This window comes from Penicillium samsonianum (genome assembly GCF_028829775.1).
Source record: "Penicillium samsonianum strain IBT 33392 chromosome Unknown utg000003l_segment0_segment0, whole genome shotgun sequence".
Taxonomy (NCBI): Eukaryota; Fungi; Ascomycota; class Eurotiomycetes; order Eurotiales; family Aspergillaceae; genus Penicillium; species Penicillium samsonianum.
Genome location: NW_026643261.1, coordinates 5,749,192 through 5,766,478, shown reverse-complemented (window position 1 = coordinate 5,766,478; position 17,287 = coordinate 5,749,192). Strand labels below are relative to the sequence as shown.

General features: G+C 48.6%; 6 protein-coding genes across 6 annotated transcripts; 4 read left to right on the top strand and 2 right to left on the bottom strand.

Annotated features, from left to right (window-relative positions):
• Positions 1-938: 938 nt before the first annotated feature.
• N7471_005826 (alpha-arrestin) lies at positions 939-2,564 on the bottom strand (the record flags this gene model as incomplete). Its single annotated transcript, XM_057278545.1, has 1 exon — positions 939-2,564. The coding sequence occupies one exon, from the start codon at positions 2,562-2,564 to the stop codon at positions 939-941; it is 1,626 nt and encodes a 541-aa protein (XP_057138155.1).
• Positions 2,565-7,855: 5,291 nt separating this feature from the next.
• On the top strand, positions 7,856-8,779 carry N7471_005825 (PIG-L family deacetylase; the record flags this gene model as incomplete). The annotated part of the gene is made up of 1 exon (XM_057278544.1): positions 7,856-8,779. The coding sequence occupies one exon, from the start codon at positions 7,856-7,858 to the stop codon at positions 8,777-8,779; it is 924 nt and encodes a 307-aa protein (XP_057138154.1).
• Positions 8,780-9,169: 390 nt separating this feature from the next.
• On the bottom strand, positions 9,170-11,458 carry N7471_005824 (uncharacterized protein; the record flags this gene model as incomplete). The annotated part of the gene is made up of 1 exon (XM_057278543.1): positions 9,170-11,458. The coding sequence occupies one exon, from the start codon at positions 11,456-11,458 to the stop codon at positions 9,170-9,172; it is 2,289 nt and encodes a 762-aa protein (XP_057138153.1).
• A 496-nt stretch (positions 11,459-11,954) lies between these two features.
• Positions 11,955-12,424, top strand: N7471_005823 (U4/U6-U5 snRNP complex subunit LSM3; the record flags this gene model as incomplete). The annotated part of the gene is made up of 4 exons (XM_057278542.1): positions 11,955-12,080; positions 12,142-12,234; positions 12,300-12,336; positions 12,390-12,424. 4 exons carry the CDS (start codon positions 11,955-11,957, stop codon positions 12,422-12,424), a joined length of 291 nt encoding a protein of 96 aa, XP_057138152.1.
• Positions 12,425-12,711: 287 nt separating this feature from the next.
• N7471_005822 (putative GTP binding protein (GTPBP1)) lies at positions 12,712-15,410 on the top strand. The gene is made up of 3 exons (XM_057278541.1): positions 12,712-13,049; positions 13,106-14,624; positions 14,671-15,410. Exons 1-3 carry the CDS (start codon positions 12,999-13,001, stop codon positions 14,982-14,984), a joined length of 1,884 nt encoding a protein of 627 aa, XP_057138151.1. The 5' UTR covers positions 12,712-12,998; the 3' UTR covers positions 14,985-15,410.
• Positions 15,411-15,640: 230 nt separating this feature from the next.
• N7471_005821 (uncharacterized protein) lies at positions 15,641-16,631 on the top strand (the record flags this gene model as incomplete). The annotated part of the gene is made up of 3 exons (XM_057278540.1): positions 15,641-15,794; positions 15,910-16,398; positions 16,483-16,631. The coding sequence occupies 3 exons, from the start codon at positions 15,641-15,643 to the stop codon at positions 16,629-16,631; spliced, it is 792 nt and encodes a 263-aa protein (XP_057138150.1).
• Positions 16,632-17,287: the final 656 nt, after the last annotated feature.

Below are 17,287 nucleotides of genomic sequence, written 5' to 3'. Positions count from 1 at the left end.
TGCGGTTGGGGATAAGGTTTTACTGTATATTCGGCATGCTTGTATTACGGCTGCTACGCATTATGCTTTTATGTTGTTGATGGGTAGGATATTGTTAGGGAGACGTGGGTTCCGTGGAAGGGGTGGTGATTGTTGGAGGGTTTGATGTGGTTTTTATAGAGTGGCTGTTGGTGTGTGTCTCTTTTGTATATATTGAATTTAACGCAAACTAGAACTACATGTATCATTATTAGAGAAATTGACCTTCGAATCAGACAACTTATAAAAAGGAATCTCTCCGTACTCTCACACTTCATTACATATTCTGTACTTCAGTATCTCAGATATCTAAAATAGTATCTATCGCCCAGTCCAATACGACCTCGTTTATATAGCAGTTGGTGAATCGGTACAATTACTGAGATTGAATTGAACATCTAATAGATCTTGATCATGAATTGATTAAGTATCAAGGAGTAGAGAAAATTTGAATGAGCCAAGATACTAAAAGGATCGCAACCTTTGAAACCCGAATGGAATGAGTAAGATGTGGATATGATGCAAGCCCATAACCAAACTCATCCAGAGGTGTAACGAAGGTGGAAAATAAGAAGTAGAAGGAAAAAAGCATTATGCACAGGTGAAGCGTGAATGGGTATCATGCAAACTTGGCTGGAACAGGACCCGTCCGGAAAATGTGTGGCAGCCCGACTGTTTTGCGTGGCCGATTGTCTTTCCGTCGTTGGTATCACGAGGCCCTTCGTTGAGACGAGAGCCAAATTGATAAGTGAACAGGATCAAATCCATGAATGAAGAAAGAAAAAGGAATAAGAAATTATGGTAGAACGTAAAAAGGTGTGGTGACTGGGGAATTTTTTGGTTGATCATGGGAATCGTTAAGTCGTAATGGAGAACGATAATCAAGATAGCTGATTAAACATGTTGAAGTTTTTGATATTTTATTGGCGGGAGGAGTCAATTGAAGGGGCGCGAGAAGGGGCGCGCGAGGGAATAGGCGAGGCAGCAGGCGATTCCCCAGTGACGAGATCGTCGGTGGTAAAGCGCGGCGACCGGCCGTGCGTAGAGCCGTGAGTAGACCGATTGGAAGAGAGGGTGGAAGAGCGAGTAGAACTGCTGTCCAATCGCAAGGAGTCTATGCGCTCCAGGTCTGTATAGTCGGGGAGCGGAGAGCCGTTGTAGTCCTCAATGAAGCTGTGGGCGCCATCGGGCTTGGTGTAACAGGGAGGGCTGGCGGGGACGTCCTCATAGATTGGAGGCATCTCCTCGTCCCAGCTAATACCAAGACCACCACGCTGGGTGACGTGGAGGTGGAACTGCATGCGAAGCACACGCGCGGCTCCAGTTGGAGTAATTAGGCGGGTGTTGCCATTGGGACAGAACTCCTCGGCCACGATAAGCTCGATGACGAGGTTGTGCTTGACTTCCAGACCGCCAGAGGCATCCATGTCGCAGACGGCATTGGCAGCCGGGTTGATGTTCGCATCGAACTGCATGGTGATCTCACCACCAGCGGTATCAAAGTCGGTCTTCCAACCGGTCTTCTCCTCGTTGTGTCCGATAACGCGAGTCTCCTGGTGCAAAACACCTTTGCCCTCGCCGCCAATCTTGTGAGCGTGCTTCTGGCATGCAGTTGACACAATCTTCTGTTGCTCCTCAATGCGCCACATCATCTTTCGAAGACGCCAGCGGGTCTGGGTCTTTTCGCCCTTGTCGACCACGCCGCTCAAGGTCATCTCGACGGGGAAGTGTCCGATAGGGTAAATAACGGAGGGCAACACAATGCGGCCAGTGAGGTTAGTTGGAGGAAAGATGCGGATGGAGGACTTGTCTGGCCCGGGAAGCAGAGAACGACTAAGGTCCAGAGGCAGCTTGAGGCTATATTCCTCTCCGGTGACGCTCCGCGCATGCGCCAGCAGGAAGTATTCGATCTGGCCCAACACGCCATTGCAAGAAGCAGGAAGATGGCCGGGGAACAAGTAGCTGAAGGGGAAATCGTGGTCCCCGCCATTGAGGTGAAGGTCCTCGGTGATGAAGTTCCATTGAGTCAACTCTTCGGTGCGAGTAGCACAGTTGGAGCAGTGATTCGAGACAGGCTTCTTGGTGCTTGTCTTGGAGACGAGGCGTACATCAAACTGGCTCAAGATAACCCCACCAGTCAACTCAGGGACTGTGACGCGCAAGCGTCCGGAGAACAGCGCGCCAGTAGAGCTGGTAGGTGGGCCATAGCAGACCAGTGGTGGTGACTCGATCAAGACATCCAGCTTGGCCGATGGCGAGTGCATCTCATGGCTGGAGCGTTCCTTAGAACGTCCGGCGCGTCCCAAACTGCGGCGCTTATCTTTGCTATGGTCTCGGAGAGGGTGAATCAAGTGATCCATTGAGAAGGATAGTCGGCGTTCGGGGGATCGTGCGCGCTCTGGCTTGTGGGCTGGCTTCTTCGCATGTCCGGGGATCTCATTGACGGAGACGGTTGAGGAGGAGTTGGAGTGGTTGGGAGTTGAGGTGACGGAGGAGTGTAGTGAACTGGCGTTCCTAATCAGGTTGGGGATTAGACGGCCCGGCATATTGGCGGTCAATTATATTGTAGACGCTCAATTAGAGAATGTGATAGGACTCGTATGTTCAAGAAGCAGTGCGGTGGTGGAATAATTGAGAAGCCGATGAAGCAATCCAACACATAATATAAGTCCCTGGAAGTATGTAGGGAAAGATGATCTACAAAGAAGAAATTCAACTAAGTGCGCAAACAGCCGCTTTTGAATGGCAAGAACAATCATGTGCTAATTCACTGAACCCGTGGAAAACTAAAAACGAAACCAAAAAATTTGAATTTTCTTTTTTTTTCATTCATTTTTTCCTTTGCTGTTTCCACTTGCCAGGTACCGGCGCATTCAATTAGAAAAAGAAAAAAGAAAAAAATTAGCAGGTGGGGCGTGACACGCCGTCATAGTGGAGTCTGACAATACAAATACATTGTAATAACATCCAAAAATACACTGCATTCGTGATCTTACCCCTCCAAGGTCCTATGTATTTTGATGGATTTGTTTGTTATTCTGAGATCATCCTATTCCGCCAAGTCGCAATTCTACCCGTGGACACCTCATTCAAACATGGCATCATCTCATCTTACAATGTCGGGTAGCGGGTCTTATGCCGAGAACAAAGAGCCTAATCTTTCATTGTTAGACTGATATACGAGGTACATCCAAGGTTGGGATATATGTTAAACAATATAAACCACATATGTACATATGTACCTAGGTATATCTCACCCAGAGTTTGCCATCGCCTGACTTGTCGACTTCTACCCCACATCTGAAATGATAGTGTCGGCATCATGTTTCGATCACGAAGGAACCATCGGTAAATTCCAGGCTAGACCCCATCAGGGCAGTGAAAGGGAGCACATGATGCCACTGTTGGCTCTAGCCCTGGCGTAGAACGGCCGTGCGCAATGACTCACGTACCTATCTATGTATGCACCGGTTCGGCTAAACCGGTCGGATAGGTTTGCGATGGCCTACTCGGCTTGGTATACAGATTGCATTGGACTTTGCTTAGCATGTGGGTTTGCCCACGGGGTTGAATCTACGCCCTTGAAACCTAGCTATATAGCCAATACGACCAATGACAGGGTCCTCCGTGCTGATGTTGTAGGGAATCTTGGAAGATACCCCGGGTTTGGATTATCAAGCACTTCATAGCCCTACAGGACACACGGAGATGTGCCCGATGTTGTATCTGTGTCTTTGACTCCCAGTATCTTGACCTTGGAAGTGCCACGACGACCTGCAGACATATCGTATCATATTGTTTCACTATTGCTTTTCAAATTTCTAAAAACATTCATTCATCGCTGTCTATTAATACCCTCCTTTTGTCTAATAAGTACATAGCTTACTCCGTACAATTTACGACATATCCAAGGTTAGACTAAGTCATCACGCCACGTGATGGCGTAGAATGACACTAATGGACTGCATAGTGGAGCTGTCCAGACCCGGGTAAATGACATACAATACCATACTTGGCCATTACCATACCGGCCATGATCTCTTCCAGAGGATCTTCGACTAGCGCCCCCCTAAATATAGTCCACCTTTCCGCATTGGGACAACAAAACGCGATGGAAAAGGACCCTTCGCGGAGCTCCACCCGGAAAATTTTTCTTTTCTTTTTTTTTTTTTCTGTTGACCGCCTGAATACTAATTCAGTCGTCTGATCTATAAAAGTGGACTATGGGAGTGGGCTTACGCTTAGGAGGTACGCATTCCCATTTTCGAGGCCACAGCGCTCGCCTATCCTGTCCGCCTCTACCCCGCACTGCAAGGCTTGCATTTTGCGGGGGTCTGAGCAATTGCGAGATCTGTGAAGCCCCTTTAGAGAAAGAAACAAGAGCAGAAGTGAAGCATATCAAAATAGCAGTATATAAAGTACGATTTACAATGATCAACATCCAAAACAAAGGTTCTAGCCCTTGCACTGTCAAGATATGCCCCGTGCTCTCAAGGTCGCCCGCTAGCGAATCACCATCCCCGCCGCGCACACTAATTACCTAACAGCAACAGCATCATCAGCAGTTAACCGCTCACACTCACCTATAAGCATCGGCCTCGCGCGCAGGGTGCCCAGGTACTGGAGCTACAGCACAGACACGTTGTGTGCATGGGAGCTTGAAGAATTGCGGCTTGTTTGCGCTCGTGCGTCGGGTCAGGATTCTTGACTCACCCACTATGGAACCGTACATAGTACATATTTCCTCGGAGTTCTGTAGTGAGCTGAGGGATTTGATCACGCCATGGCCTGTGGTATTTGTACGGAGTATCGGGCTTGGAGACGGGGGTGCGGTGATGCCATTCCGGTTCCTTTTTGCAATCCCGGGCCAACTCTTGGTGCATCGCAGATTTAGCGATTTGCGTTATTAAGGTAGATCGATCAAAGTAGATCCGCTACATTGTATATTGCGCAACATTGTCCTGATTTAGGATACTAAGTAGTGGTTTCAACCCATTATGTGAAGTAGGTCCACACTGTCTCTTTTCTCTTCTCCCCGGACTAGCTGCAAGAGGTATACCAGTGTCGAGGCTAGGATCATTATGGTTACTATCCTTGATTAACGGCTCGGAAGTCACGATCACAAATCAGTGGTTGTCGTCCGCCGGTGGCTCGTCGGAAGGACTAGCCAATAACGGTTGCTAAATGGGACATCGGCAAGCGTCTCAGGTGAACTTCCTGTTTCGGGGCGATCTCGGATTGCCCCTCCGATCTGTTTCCGCCAGTATATGATCCGCCTCTTTTTTTTTTTGCTTTGTCTTTCGACATTTAGTTACTAGCCGAATTCGATTCCTTCGATTATAGGGGAAGAGTACAAAGTACATCGAGGAGAAACGTGATCCGCATATTGAGCCATATACCATATGGGAATAACGCCATCTCGTCATAGTCACAGGTTTATATATGCACCTAAGCAAAGGTGATGTAGATCGTTAACTTCGTACGGAGTACTCCGTACAACCTTTGACATTACTTTCACTTTTCAAACATTTTATAAACGCTCTATAAATGGCGCAATTTAAAACCGCAAAACTAGAGCCAAAACTAATTGAAATTCAATAAATACATAATAGAAAATCGTTCCGCACGGAGAATTGCCCGGTCTCCGCTTAAGCGCGGGAAAGCAGAAAATTTCTGTCGGTCATCCACTCGGAACTTTATACTCGGCCCGTCGCAACGTGATCTTTAGCCTCACCTCTCACGGCCCGCCATGGTTACTCTCGTCCCTGGTTCAGATCCTGCCCTGGGCGTTTTCCCCCCCAATTTCTCCTGGCTTGATTAGAGAATATATAGCGTGCCGTGGAATCGCCTCCACCATTAATGGGGCGGAAACCGTAGTTTCGACTTTTTTTGGTTATGTGTCGGAGGCGGCCGGTCGTCTCTTGGGGTAACAATTAGCTAAACATTAGCTTGGCAGTGAGATGATCGTTATGAGACCGGGCCGTTACCCGGTCTGATAGTGCAATGGCTTCGATTTGGCTGGCGGTGTGGAAAGAATTCACGTATGTTGTATTGGCATTGGGACAGGCTCGTCGATCAAAATCATGGAATATATGTTCCAAGGTTGGTTTCATAGTTGGCCGACCAAAGCGATGTAACGCGAAGCGTACCTAGAAGAGAGAAAAAAGTAGCCTACTTAATGCTCGTTCGTCTCAGCCTTGTGTGACTCAAGAATAGACTCTAAATAAGACTTTTTATATCGACATTACAAGCCTTATCAGATCTTGGCTTTAAGCATAAACAAACAGTGTTTTGTAGGGTTGTCAGATACCTCAAGCGTCTCTGATGGTCTTCTCAGTCAGCTATTCGCCTTTTATCAGGCGTTTGATCTATGGGAAGTGAAACAATATCAAGAGTGAAGAGCTTCCGCAGACCATTTATGTAGGACGGCAGTTTTGAAAGACAGTCGAGGACTCTTAACTAAATCCTCCAGGTCTTGGTTACAAAGCAGAAAAGACCGTAGAGTTGATAAAAAGGGGGATGATCCGAAGTATTGACAATTTCAACATCTAAAGCAAGAGGAAAATGTAGAAGAATTAGTCTCATCCAAGGCGTTTCCCAATGAGGTATATAAGAGGTGTTCCCTAGCACCGACGCTTCATTGATCTGATCTATACACTTCTGTGGTGCTTTTGGGGTAAGGTCACAACTGCACTCTTCCCTGCTTTCTAGCTTGAGATATATCCATCTTATCACTTTACGAGCCATCGCCACTTGGGCATCCTAGGTTGGTCTCAAAGGGAGTGGGTTGTGGGGTACGGATGCCAATCCGAAAGAAGACGTGGGCGATATATACTTCGAACGCTTCAAAGGGCGGAGAAAGACATTTCAGACACGAGAAAAAACAAGAGTGACACAAGCACAGGCTAGCAAGGATGGAGCAAAGGCTCATTTGGGATTGAGGAGAAAAGTGGCCTACAGAAGATAGTTACGGATCGTCCAATGAAGTCTTAGAAAGAAGATCTAGGGCTTAGAACCTGTCAACGAAAGACCATGAAGCGCAGTTAAAACGATCAGACTGCAAACTAACAAAAACTGGGGGAGAAAGAACAAAGAGAGAGGAAGAGATGAAGGAGAAGCCTTCATCCCACAAATAAAGAGCAGGACTTAGCCTGAATAATTAACGTACCTACCTAGGTAGGTAATATTGCGCTTAATCGAATCTCATTTTCTCACTGTTAGTGTGCATCTGCAGAAATTTACATAACTGTGGGCGGCTGGCCGAATGGTAAGGCGCTTGATTTCGGCTGAGCTGTGCTCAACAAGTTCTCAGAAAATTGCAGGTAAGAAAAGAAGTATTATAAGGAATAATACTGCATGTATACAGCATCGTGCAAAAGCCAGCACGTGACCCCTCCGGGGATGGATCCGCATAGGAATCACTTGAGCTTCCCCTATTCCGTATGGGAGCTCAAGCCACCGTGTTCTTTTTTGGATTGCTCCAGCATCACCGTCGGCCTGGCTGTTACTTCTCCCCAGAAGTAACTGATCCCTACATCGACAGGAGTGGGATGATTTGTATTTCCCCACCATACACATGTCTTGACTTTGGTGTACTTTGATTCACCTGATAAACAATTCAACCACATAACAATTGAGCAGCGCATTGCACCAGTCTTGGCCCAATTACCACAGCCCCAGCAATAATCTAATCGAGCAACACAACCCGTATCCCCACCCTAGATCGATCCTCGATCCTACTCGGAACACGGAGAAAACGGAACCACGAGGCGTGGAACCCCACGAAATCTCCAGACAACTCATGCAAACCCCTAAGCCACACCAATTGAACACCACAATGTCGACCTCATTCAATTGGCCCGCATTGGCGGTAGCCATAACCGCAGTCTTCATATTCTGGACCTTCTCCTCAACCTCCTCCTCACCCTTCACACGGTCTTTCCCACGCCTCGAAAACAAGCGCATCTGCCTCCTAATCGCACACCCAGACGACGAAGCCATGTTCTTCGCGCCAACCGTGCTATCTCTCACCAAGCCCGAGCTCGGCAACCACCTAAAGATCCTCTGTCTCAGCAGCGGCGACGCAGACGGCCTGGGCGAGACGCGCAAACAAGAGCTTCAGAAATCAGCAAAGCAGCTCGGGCTGCGCAGCGAATCGGACGTCTTCATAGTCGACGATGCAAACCGCTTCCCGGATGGAATGGACAAGGACTGGGACGAGGACCAGATCTCGTCGCTCCTGGCCTCGGCTTTCGCCCCCGAAATGGCGGCCCAGAAGAAGCTGCCCGGCAAGCGTGTCGATCCTAATAAGGCCCCTACCGCTACTATCGATATCATCATCACCTTTGACAAGCATGGCATCAGTAATCATCCTAACCACCGCTCGCTGTACTACGGCGCTGTGAACTTCGTCCGCGCGCTGATGAAGGATAAGGCGGGGTTTACATGTCCGGTCACGCTGTATACCCTCACTACGACGTCGGTATTCCGCAAGTATGCGGGCGTGCTTGATGCACCGCTCTCCATGTTCCTTGGTGTGTGGAGTAACATCGTTGCTGGGTTGACGGGCTCGAGGAAGAAGGATGCGGGGGCTGGGGCTGGTCCAGTGCGGCTGCTGTTTGTTAGCTCGATAAATGAGTGGTTGACTGCGCAGTCCGCTATGGTGGTCTGTCATAAGAGTCAGATGGTTTGGTTCCGGTGGGGGTGGATTACTATTGGGAGATATATGACTGTCAATGACCTCCAGCGGGAGAAGGTCTAGACAACTGGTCTTTTCCTTGTTCCTGTTTTGGAATTGCTATGCCCTGGATGAAGGGTTAGCTTCGGATCTGTGCTGCTTTTGCTCAGATCTTGTATCATTTTGGCTGATCGCCATTTGCTTGCGTTGATATCTCACGCTTCATGTCTGCATATGATTTCTCAAGGCCTATGTGCCTTTCTTGTATACTCATTTCTACTACTCAACTTACAAAGCTCGTGTGCTCGAGCGGCTTTATAATGGATATACATGTGTTTCGGTACGGAAATCCAGAGATAAAAAAGACCAAGACAACAATGGCACTGCTCATGAAATTGTACAAATGGATATCATATATGATCGACGTCAAGCGCAAATGCTTCAATCGATACAAAAAAGAAAAAGCCCCGCTCATCAACACCAAGGATTGCTATCTCTCCAGAAGATAGAATTTTGGGGTTTAGCATCAAAGCCCAGCGCATGAATGCGACCATAAAACCCGCCAGAAGGATTGTTCTCTTGCGACAAATGATGGTCTTCGGGGTAATCAACCCGCGTTTTCAGTTTTTTGAGCTTTGCCCTTAATTCTTCGGTGTGCTTCACCTGGAAGGAGTAGATGCGACTGAGCGGCGAAATGGACGGATCCAGCTGGGGGTACTCATAAAGCAAGATTTCCCAGAATATCCTGTCATCGAGGACCTTGGGCTCAACCGGATGGAATAGTTCCGGCCCATCTGGTATCCGCCGTGCATGAATGCGGCCATGCTGGCTCATGTGGCGGCTCTTGGAATTCGTTTGGCCTTGGAAATCGATTGTTCCAACCTCTCCATCTCTATATTCGTACCTATTACGCTCTGGCAGAAAGTCTTTCCATTCTTCCAATAGCTTGGGCCGTTCTTGGAGCTCCCAGGCTTTGGGCGATATGCCACTCCACTTGTTTGTGATGATCATTGAATAGGCTATGCGCTGCAGTTGATAAATCTGCTGGAAGACTTCGAGCCGGAGGAGATCGTATGTGTTGATGGCTTCGGCGAGCAGGGGACACTGTAATAGTGACAAGTCTGGTTGCACGCCTTTCTCTCGTTGGTGCTTGGTTGGATCCCGTACTTTCCTCCCATTGTTCGCCGGTGGCCTCATGCTGTCCAATACTGGCTGCAGACATTGCATAACGGCGTCTCTCGCTTCCTTCCTTTTTGCCCTCGTTTGGCTCAAGACATCATATGCCTTACGCATGTCTGTTTTGCAGGCCTCCAGATCGCCATCTAGTTTGTTGGTTTGGGTCATATATCGGTACATTTGCAGAGTTGCAGGAACATTGTACGGCTCCGCCGTCAATATCTGAAACATGTCGCGGACCATGTCTCTTGGGACTTGGCCTGTTCGCCCATCTTCTGCCTGTCTCCGCCTGTGTTCTTTGGAGAGAGTAAACGTCCTTTCAAGTAACTCGGACCAAACCTTGGCTGAAATGGTGATGTTGTACGAAGAAGCTATGAAGTCGACTGTTCTCATGGCGGCGTATACATCGTTGTTCGTGCCAAAGGCATGGGCCACGGCAAAAAGAAGACGCTCAGTTGGGTACAGACCAGACCAAGTATCATAGGGCGTAACCGGTGGGAGCATCGAGTTATCCCTTTCAGCCAAGAGGGCATCAACATCGACGTTCCATACAGTCTTGAGGATATTCTTGGTAGCTTCTGTGTCGCCAACTCGGGCCGCTGCCAGGAGGATATTGATGTATGTCTGCTCATCCCCACTAAGCCCGTCCTGACTCATTTGACTGAATATATCCAACACTGTTCCTTTGACACTGTTCCACGCGGTTGCGTAGCCACGCCATCCAGGATTCGGATCTATCATGCGCCGCTTTTTGTAGCTGTGAGGGATGATGCGAGTATTGTATGCTTCTTTTCCCACGTAACAATGGTTCCAGACCAGTGCTGCCATGTAGTGATTATAGCAGACTGTGTCGGGAGTAACATCGTTGGCATGCATCCCATCCCAAAGGGCATTGATTAGGGGGCCATTTCCCATCGCCTGAGCACAGTCAAAGAGGTGAGTGTATTCGGCTAGTTGAGGTGGATACCCAGCCACGGTTCTAAACTGGATGATCGTGAGCAAGTCCCTCGTAAAGTCGTCGAACACCGCTTCCAAGGTTTTGAGCCCTAGCATTAACACGCCCCACCCGTGTAGCGTATGGTGGAGATCTCGGTAGGGTATCACGAAATGAGCTGGGGATAGGAGGTGCAGGGCTTCGATAAACACGGTTGGCGGTAGCGATCCAACTAGCTCTACCGACCGTGGATCGGCCATGGCTTCCCTCACTTGGTTCGGTTGTCCGTTTTCAATGACTCGGAAGAAGTTCGCTCTATACCGAGCCTCCTCTGCAGATGAGCTCCATTCCGGTAGAGGCACTTGGATTTCCTTTTCGAAAGTCGCAGGACGGGGAACAGCGAGTTCGTTGTTCCGTCGTTGACTTGTTGTAGTCAATTGCCGTATAGAATTGCGATGGCAAGTTTGTCGCGTTCTTTGTGCAGAAATATCCCATGTCTTCGTATTTGGAGATGTTGCGACACAAGGGGTTTGCCTCAAGCGACTGAGATGACGGTGTGGGGGAAATTGTCTAGGTTTGCTGATGTTGTCACCAGGCCGAGACGAGACACCCCTGCGAGAAGCGAACTTCTCGGTAAGTGAGAACCTTCGCATGGGGAAATTGTAGCAAGGAAATCAGTGTTATTCAAGAATCAGGGAAAAACAAAGAGCGCGAAATCACCAAGGGGTCTAAATGAGGGGAAGGTGCGCTTCGACCCCGGATGTTTTGGCAGGGGTATTTCATGCAGGTTGTGCTGACAACAGGTTGTGCTTCAAACTAAGTCAGCACAAGACCCCCCGTGGCCTGCACAAGTGATTAGGCGAGAGTGTCTAGCATTATTTGATTTTATGGTTATATTATGTGGTTTACAAGTTATACTATAGATGTATCTACCTACATCCAATTGCTCTATTGCTCTATTGCTCCATTGCTCCACCATAATATCCGTCTTGTGGATACTTGGGAAAGCCGAAAACCCGGGGTAAATTGCTGACTCATCCCACTTCTTGCCAAGAAACGCGCTAAACCCCATTAGGTATCAACCAAAGCTCGTTGATTCTGCGTGTGTGTGTGGACCTGCACTTAACCCAATCCAATCACCCTTCTATCATGGCCGACAATGAAGATACCGGCGGTCCATCCGTCTCGGAGCCCCTGGATCTCGTTCGTCTTTCCCTCGATGAGACCGTGTTCGTGAAGCTGCGCGGTGACCGTGAACTCAAGGGCCGCCTTCATGTGAGCTACCCCCCATCTGGCGATCTTCAGGATAACTACTGATTATGATATGTGTCTACAGGCCTACGACAGTCACTGCAACTTAGTCCTCGGCGACGTGGAAGAGACAATCTATGTGGTGGAAGAGGATGAGAACGAAGAGGAGACTTTGCGGGTATGGAATCATGTGAATATGGGAACTTTACACGGGCACGGACTAATCTGGGTTCTCGGATACAGACAATCAAGAAACAAGAAGAGATGCTTTTCGTGCGAGGTGAGTCGGCGCAATGATGGAATATTTTGAGTGGGTTGCTGATTCCTGTCTAGGAGACTCCGTCGTCTTGATTTCCCCCCAGGCATGACGGGCTTGATATGCCCTTGATAGAGAGAAAGGCGTCTGGCGACGGGAACAATACTAGGAAGGACACAAGATACCACAAAATGCAGTCAACATAGATAGGTAACGATACCATGGAAATTGGTTTATGATCATCCATACTAGTCCCGTTGGATATAGCTGGATATAGCCTTGTGAGCCTGAAGCAGGCTGTGCAATTTTAGTCACAGTATTCCTTATGATTCGACATTCTTCCTAGTAGATTTATATTGAGTCACTGGTGAAATGGGGCTGATATAGCCCTCCAGCTGTCCAGGTGGGCTGATGGGATGGTCGATGACTCAACTGGTGACTCCAACTTATCGATAAAGCTCTCCCATTCCCCCTACCATGTACTCTCGACCGGAACACTTCTTCAAATATTTACCTCGATATCCTTGTATCTTTTGTTCATTGGGCAAAAGAAAACTATGATCACTCGAATACAACTTCATATCCGCCAACAGTAACGGCGATCCGATCCACCGACCAATAACGTCATTACTCCAAAAGGCGGCACAGCGATCAATCGACACGGTTGAACTTACCAACTCCACACGATGCCTGCAACCAGGAAACTGACCCATGAGGAGCGAAAACGAGGTGAAGTCGTATGTGTCTCCGGAAGATGTGATAAGTCCCTCATCTTACATGATCTTCAACTTAGGCCCTTAGTGAATTCGCCGAGTATGCCGAAAAACAGCAAGCCCACCGCTCCGGCCAAGTCGCACCCAGCGACAGCGGATATTCCACCGCCAGCGTGTCGCGCGATCTTGAGGACCATGCAGAGCTCGATATTCTTGATCAGCTAGGGTTGTCCGATGCCCCCCAAACAGCCAAACTTAAGGAGCTCCTTCTCGGTACTGGCGATGTCTTCGAAGATAACCTACAAGTGCTAGCTGGAACATTACAAACACGCATTGACGAAGGCCATGGGGAAACCATTTTTGACCTCGGGTTGGAAGATGGTGGTGAATCCATGGGCTTCGACCTCGATCAATGGAAGACGGCACTGCAGCGTCTGCGTGAAGCGGCCGAGACCATCCCCGCCCACTGCCGAGTATTGCTGACCTACAACGTCGGAGGCCCTGAAGAATCGCCTGTCACAAATGACCGGGTACAGGGCGCTTGGGGCAAGGTCCTTGTGCGCCATCACGCTGATAACATCGAGGAGATGGCAGAGCTCCGGATTGCCGTAGTGGGGAATGTCGATGCTGGAAAGAGCACCATGCTGGGAGTGCTGGTGAAAGGTGGTCTTGACGATGGACGTGGTCGTGCGCGAGTAAATCTGTTCCGCCACAAGCACGAGATCGAAAGCGGGCGTACCAGCTCAGTCGGGTTGGAGATCATGGGCTTCGACAGCCGAGGCGAAATAGTCGGCAATTCGCAGGGTCGGAAGCTCTCCTGGGAAGACATCGGCAGGCGCTCTGCTAAGGTCATTTCCTTCTCCGACCTGGCAGGTCACGAGCGGTATCTGCGTACCACTGTCTTCGGTATGCTGAGCAGCAGCCCCAACTACTGTTTGCTGATGGTCGCTGCCAACAACGGTCTTATCGGAATGAGCAAGGAGCATCTGGGTATTGCTTTGGCCCTTAATGTGCCTGTCATGGTCATTGTCACCAAGATTGACATTTGCCCGCCCCATATTCTGCAGGAGACCTTGTCCCAGCTGACCAAGATTCTCAAATCGCCTGGCGCGCGCAAAATTCCAATCTTCGTCAAAGATATGGAGGAGACCATTAACACGGCCACGCAATTCGTCAGCCAGCGGATATGTCCTATCTTCCAAGTGTCCAATGTCACAGGAGAGAACCTTGACTTAGTACGGACTTTCCTAAATATTCTGCCCCACCGCGGACAATACGACGCCGAGGGAGCCTTCGAATTTCTGATCAACGACACCTTCTCTGTTCCTCATGTGGGTACAGTTGTCTCGGGTGTGGTCAAATCCGGTGTCATTCATGCCGGAGACTCGGTCATAGTGGGACCAGACTCGCTCGGCCAGTTCACCACCACAGTCATCAAGTCGATTGAGCGTAAGCGTATCCAGGTGAATGCTTGCTTTGCCGGCCAGTCTGGATCTTTCGCCCTGAAGCGCGTCCGCCGGAAGGAAGTGCGCAAGGGCATGGTAGTGTTGAAAAAGATGGAGGAGCCTCCAAAGGTGTATCGGGAATTCGTCGCGGAGGGTAAGTCGCCCAGTCGGGCTTTTTGATCACATGCTAATGAAAATAGTCCTCATTCTTTCTCATGCAACCACCATCAAGCCTAAATATCAGGCCATGCTTCATGTCGGGGCAGTCAGTCAGACATGTTCGGTCATTGACATCGACCGCCCTTTCATTCGTACTGGAGATCGAGCGTTAGTCGCGTTCAGGTTCGTACAGCGTCCTGAATTCTTAGCCCCCGGGGACCGTGTCCTCTTCCGTGAGGGCAAAACGAAAGGACTGGGAATTGTTAAGAGCATCGGTTATGACTCAACGCAACCGTTGAATCCAAATGCAAAGGAGGGAGCTTCCACTCCTACACCAACGATACCTCATGATTAGATTTTGTTTTTGTTTTACTTTACTTTCCAGGGAGTTTCTTTGTTCTTCTTTGTTCCTTCAAGCTTGATCTTTTTTCTTGCTAAGCGTTAGACATTGAGTCCTTTTTGTCTGGATTGTGTTTATGTTTACCCTGTTAATACAGTGATCAATTGGCTACGAGCTGACTATATTAGTTCTATTATTACTCCGTACCTTTGCATCTATTCCAAGGTTTTGTTCCTGTTACGACTTGCCTGTAGTATGAGGTCACATGACATATATTTCATGACGTCACTCTATGACATAGGCCCAGAGGATCGCCGCTCTCCACGCAGTCCAATTTATATCGTTGGATTATCATTCGCAAGCCATTGGGAAATCAGTGGAATCACAACTGCGGTCTTACGAAAGAAGGGATCCATGTGCAAGCCACCCCGTGGCCCAAAACCACTGACGTATTGAACAAGGCCTCAGCCTGTGGGTTCTTAAAAGCTTGACCTGCCCAGAGCTTCCAAGCATTCATTCCACTTGCTTGCCACTTACATTTCAACTCATACAAAACAACACATTATCTCACATTTACCCAATATACTTCATCTGCCATCCTATTATTCTCTATATCAGACTTCCACCTTCTGTATCCATTCGACATTCGATCTGTATACCCCGACACAATCATGGAGACTGTCAACAAATACGTCAACGCTGCTTCCACTGTCATTTGGGGCGAGAGCGACTCCCCTCGTGCCCAACAGCACGGCGAAGAGCCCATTTCCGGCGTGCAAGGCCAAGGACTTGCCACAGATCCCTATGATGGCGGCAACCGCGATGGTAAGTACAACTTAAGCATATGTTTATACAAGCCTCAATTCCCTGATTGCCACAATGCTATTTACGAGTCACCAACCACATAACTATCCAATATATCTAATGCCTCACTCCGCAGAGCAACCCGGCGCAATCCAGTCAGACGTCAGCACCGCACCCCTGAAGCAATCAAAGCCCCAAGAAACCGAAGTTACTAGCATCACTACCCCCCGTCCCCCAACCTCCATCAGCGCCTGCACAAGCATCACCCCTGCTCTGCCCATCTCCGGCGACCCTACAGAAGCCAGCGAAAGCAAAGAAAACAAGCCTATCTCCAGCGGCTCTACCGAAGCCAGCGAAAGCAAAGAAAACAAGCCCGTCTCCAGCGGCTCTACAGAAGCTAGCGGAAGCAATGATGACAACAGCTCCAAACAAGAACAGCGCAGCACCTCACAGGCTGAAGGTGGAGGTGGCGAGAGCAGCGAAGCTCCCCGCCAAGAGCATCATCACGACGTGAGCAAAGAGGCGCTCAAGGGCCCGCAAGGTCCTGCGCCGAGGGCTGCTGAGGACTTTGAGAAGGATTATAGGGGAAAAAATACTTCAGCTAAGTCTGAGGATATTGAGAAGAGTATGTTTCCCTTTTTCTGTTCTCCCTTCCCGTCGTATATCTTTGATGGGATTGGTTTTGGTCGGTGCTGACCTTTTGTTATAGATTCTGCAAGTGAATCTAGCGGGAAGAGCACCGAGTCGCCTTCGGGCAGCAACAAGTCTGAGCCTTCTTCCCATGGTAGCGAGAAGAGTGGGAAGCTCTCGAAGGTGAAGGAGACCGTCAAGAAGCATCTTCATCATTCGAGCAAATAAAGGCAGTGTCTTTGTTTACATCAGAGCTAAGCGTAATTGTGCTGGTTACGAAGCCTCCAATGGCGGGTTTGGCTCCTTTTTGAAACTTTGAGATTTGATGTCTATATCACGGCTTGTTTATTTGACACGCCTTGTTTTGGATTTCAGATGTATTAATATCCAATTGTACTTCAATTATCCAAACTCTTCCTTGTAAACGGCGGATCTGTGAATTGCCTTTTCGAGTTAGTTTTGCCTTTTTGGGTTTAGCCCCCTAATACGCCGTCACGTAACCTTCAATCCATGGATGCTCAATGAGCATATCTCCTGAGGTCACCAAGATCGCTTATTCAGCTTGCTCGACCTCACAGCTCTCGCGTTTCCTTCCGTCGCTATTTCCCTCACTACAATAGTCAACCAGTAATCCTTGAAATATTTATAGCGGGTGGAAGTTGTGAACATTTAGCTAGAACTTGATCCGCAGCTATTGCCCAGGCTTTGATATTTCTAGCTTGTATGGCTCAAGTCTTGATATGATAGCAGTTTCCTCAGTTTTCTCAATCCATATGTAGCTTTGGCCGGGCCCCTAACTTCTTCACACAACTTGCTAAAACAAGGTACCTAGGTACAATTATGACCGAAAAATGGATTTATTATCAAAGTAATTAAGATATGAG

Excerpts from the sequence above, each read along its gene's own strand:
- N7471_005822 (XM_057278541.1), top strand. The coding sequence starts at position 12,999 with ATGCCTGCAACCAGGAAACTGACCCATGAGGAGCGAAAACGAGGTGAA. Across the intron at positions 13,050-13,105 it reads AGCGAAAACGAGGTGAAGTC|GCCCTTAGTGAATTCGCCGA; the intron begins GTATGTGTCTCC and ends TCTTCAACTTAG. Across the intron at positions 14,625-14,670 it reads TCGGGAATTCGTCGCGGAGG|TCCTCATTCTTTCTCATGCA; the intron begins GTAAGTCGCCCA and ends TAATGAAAATAG.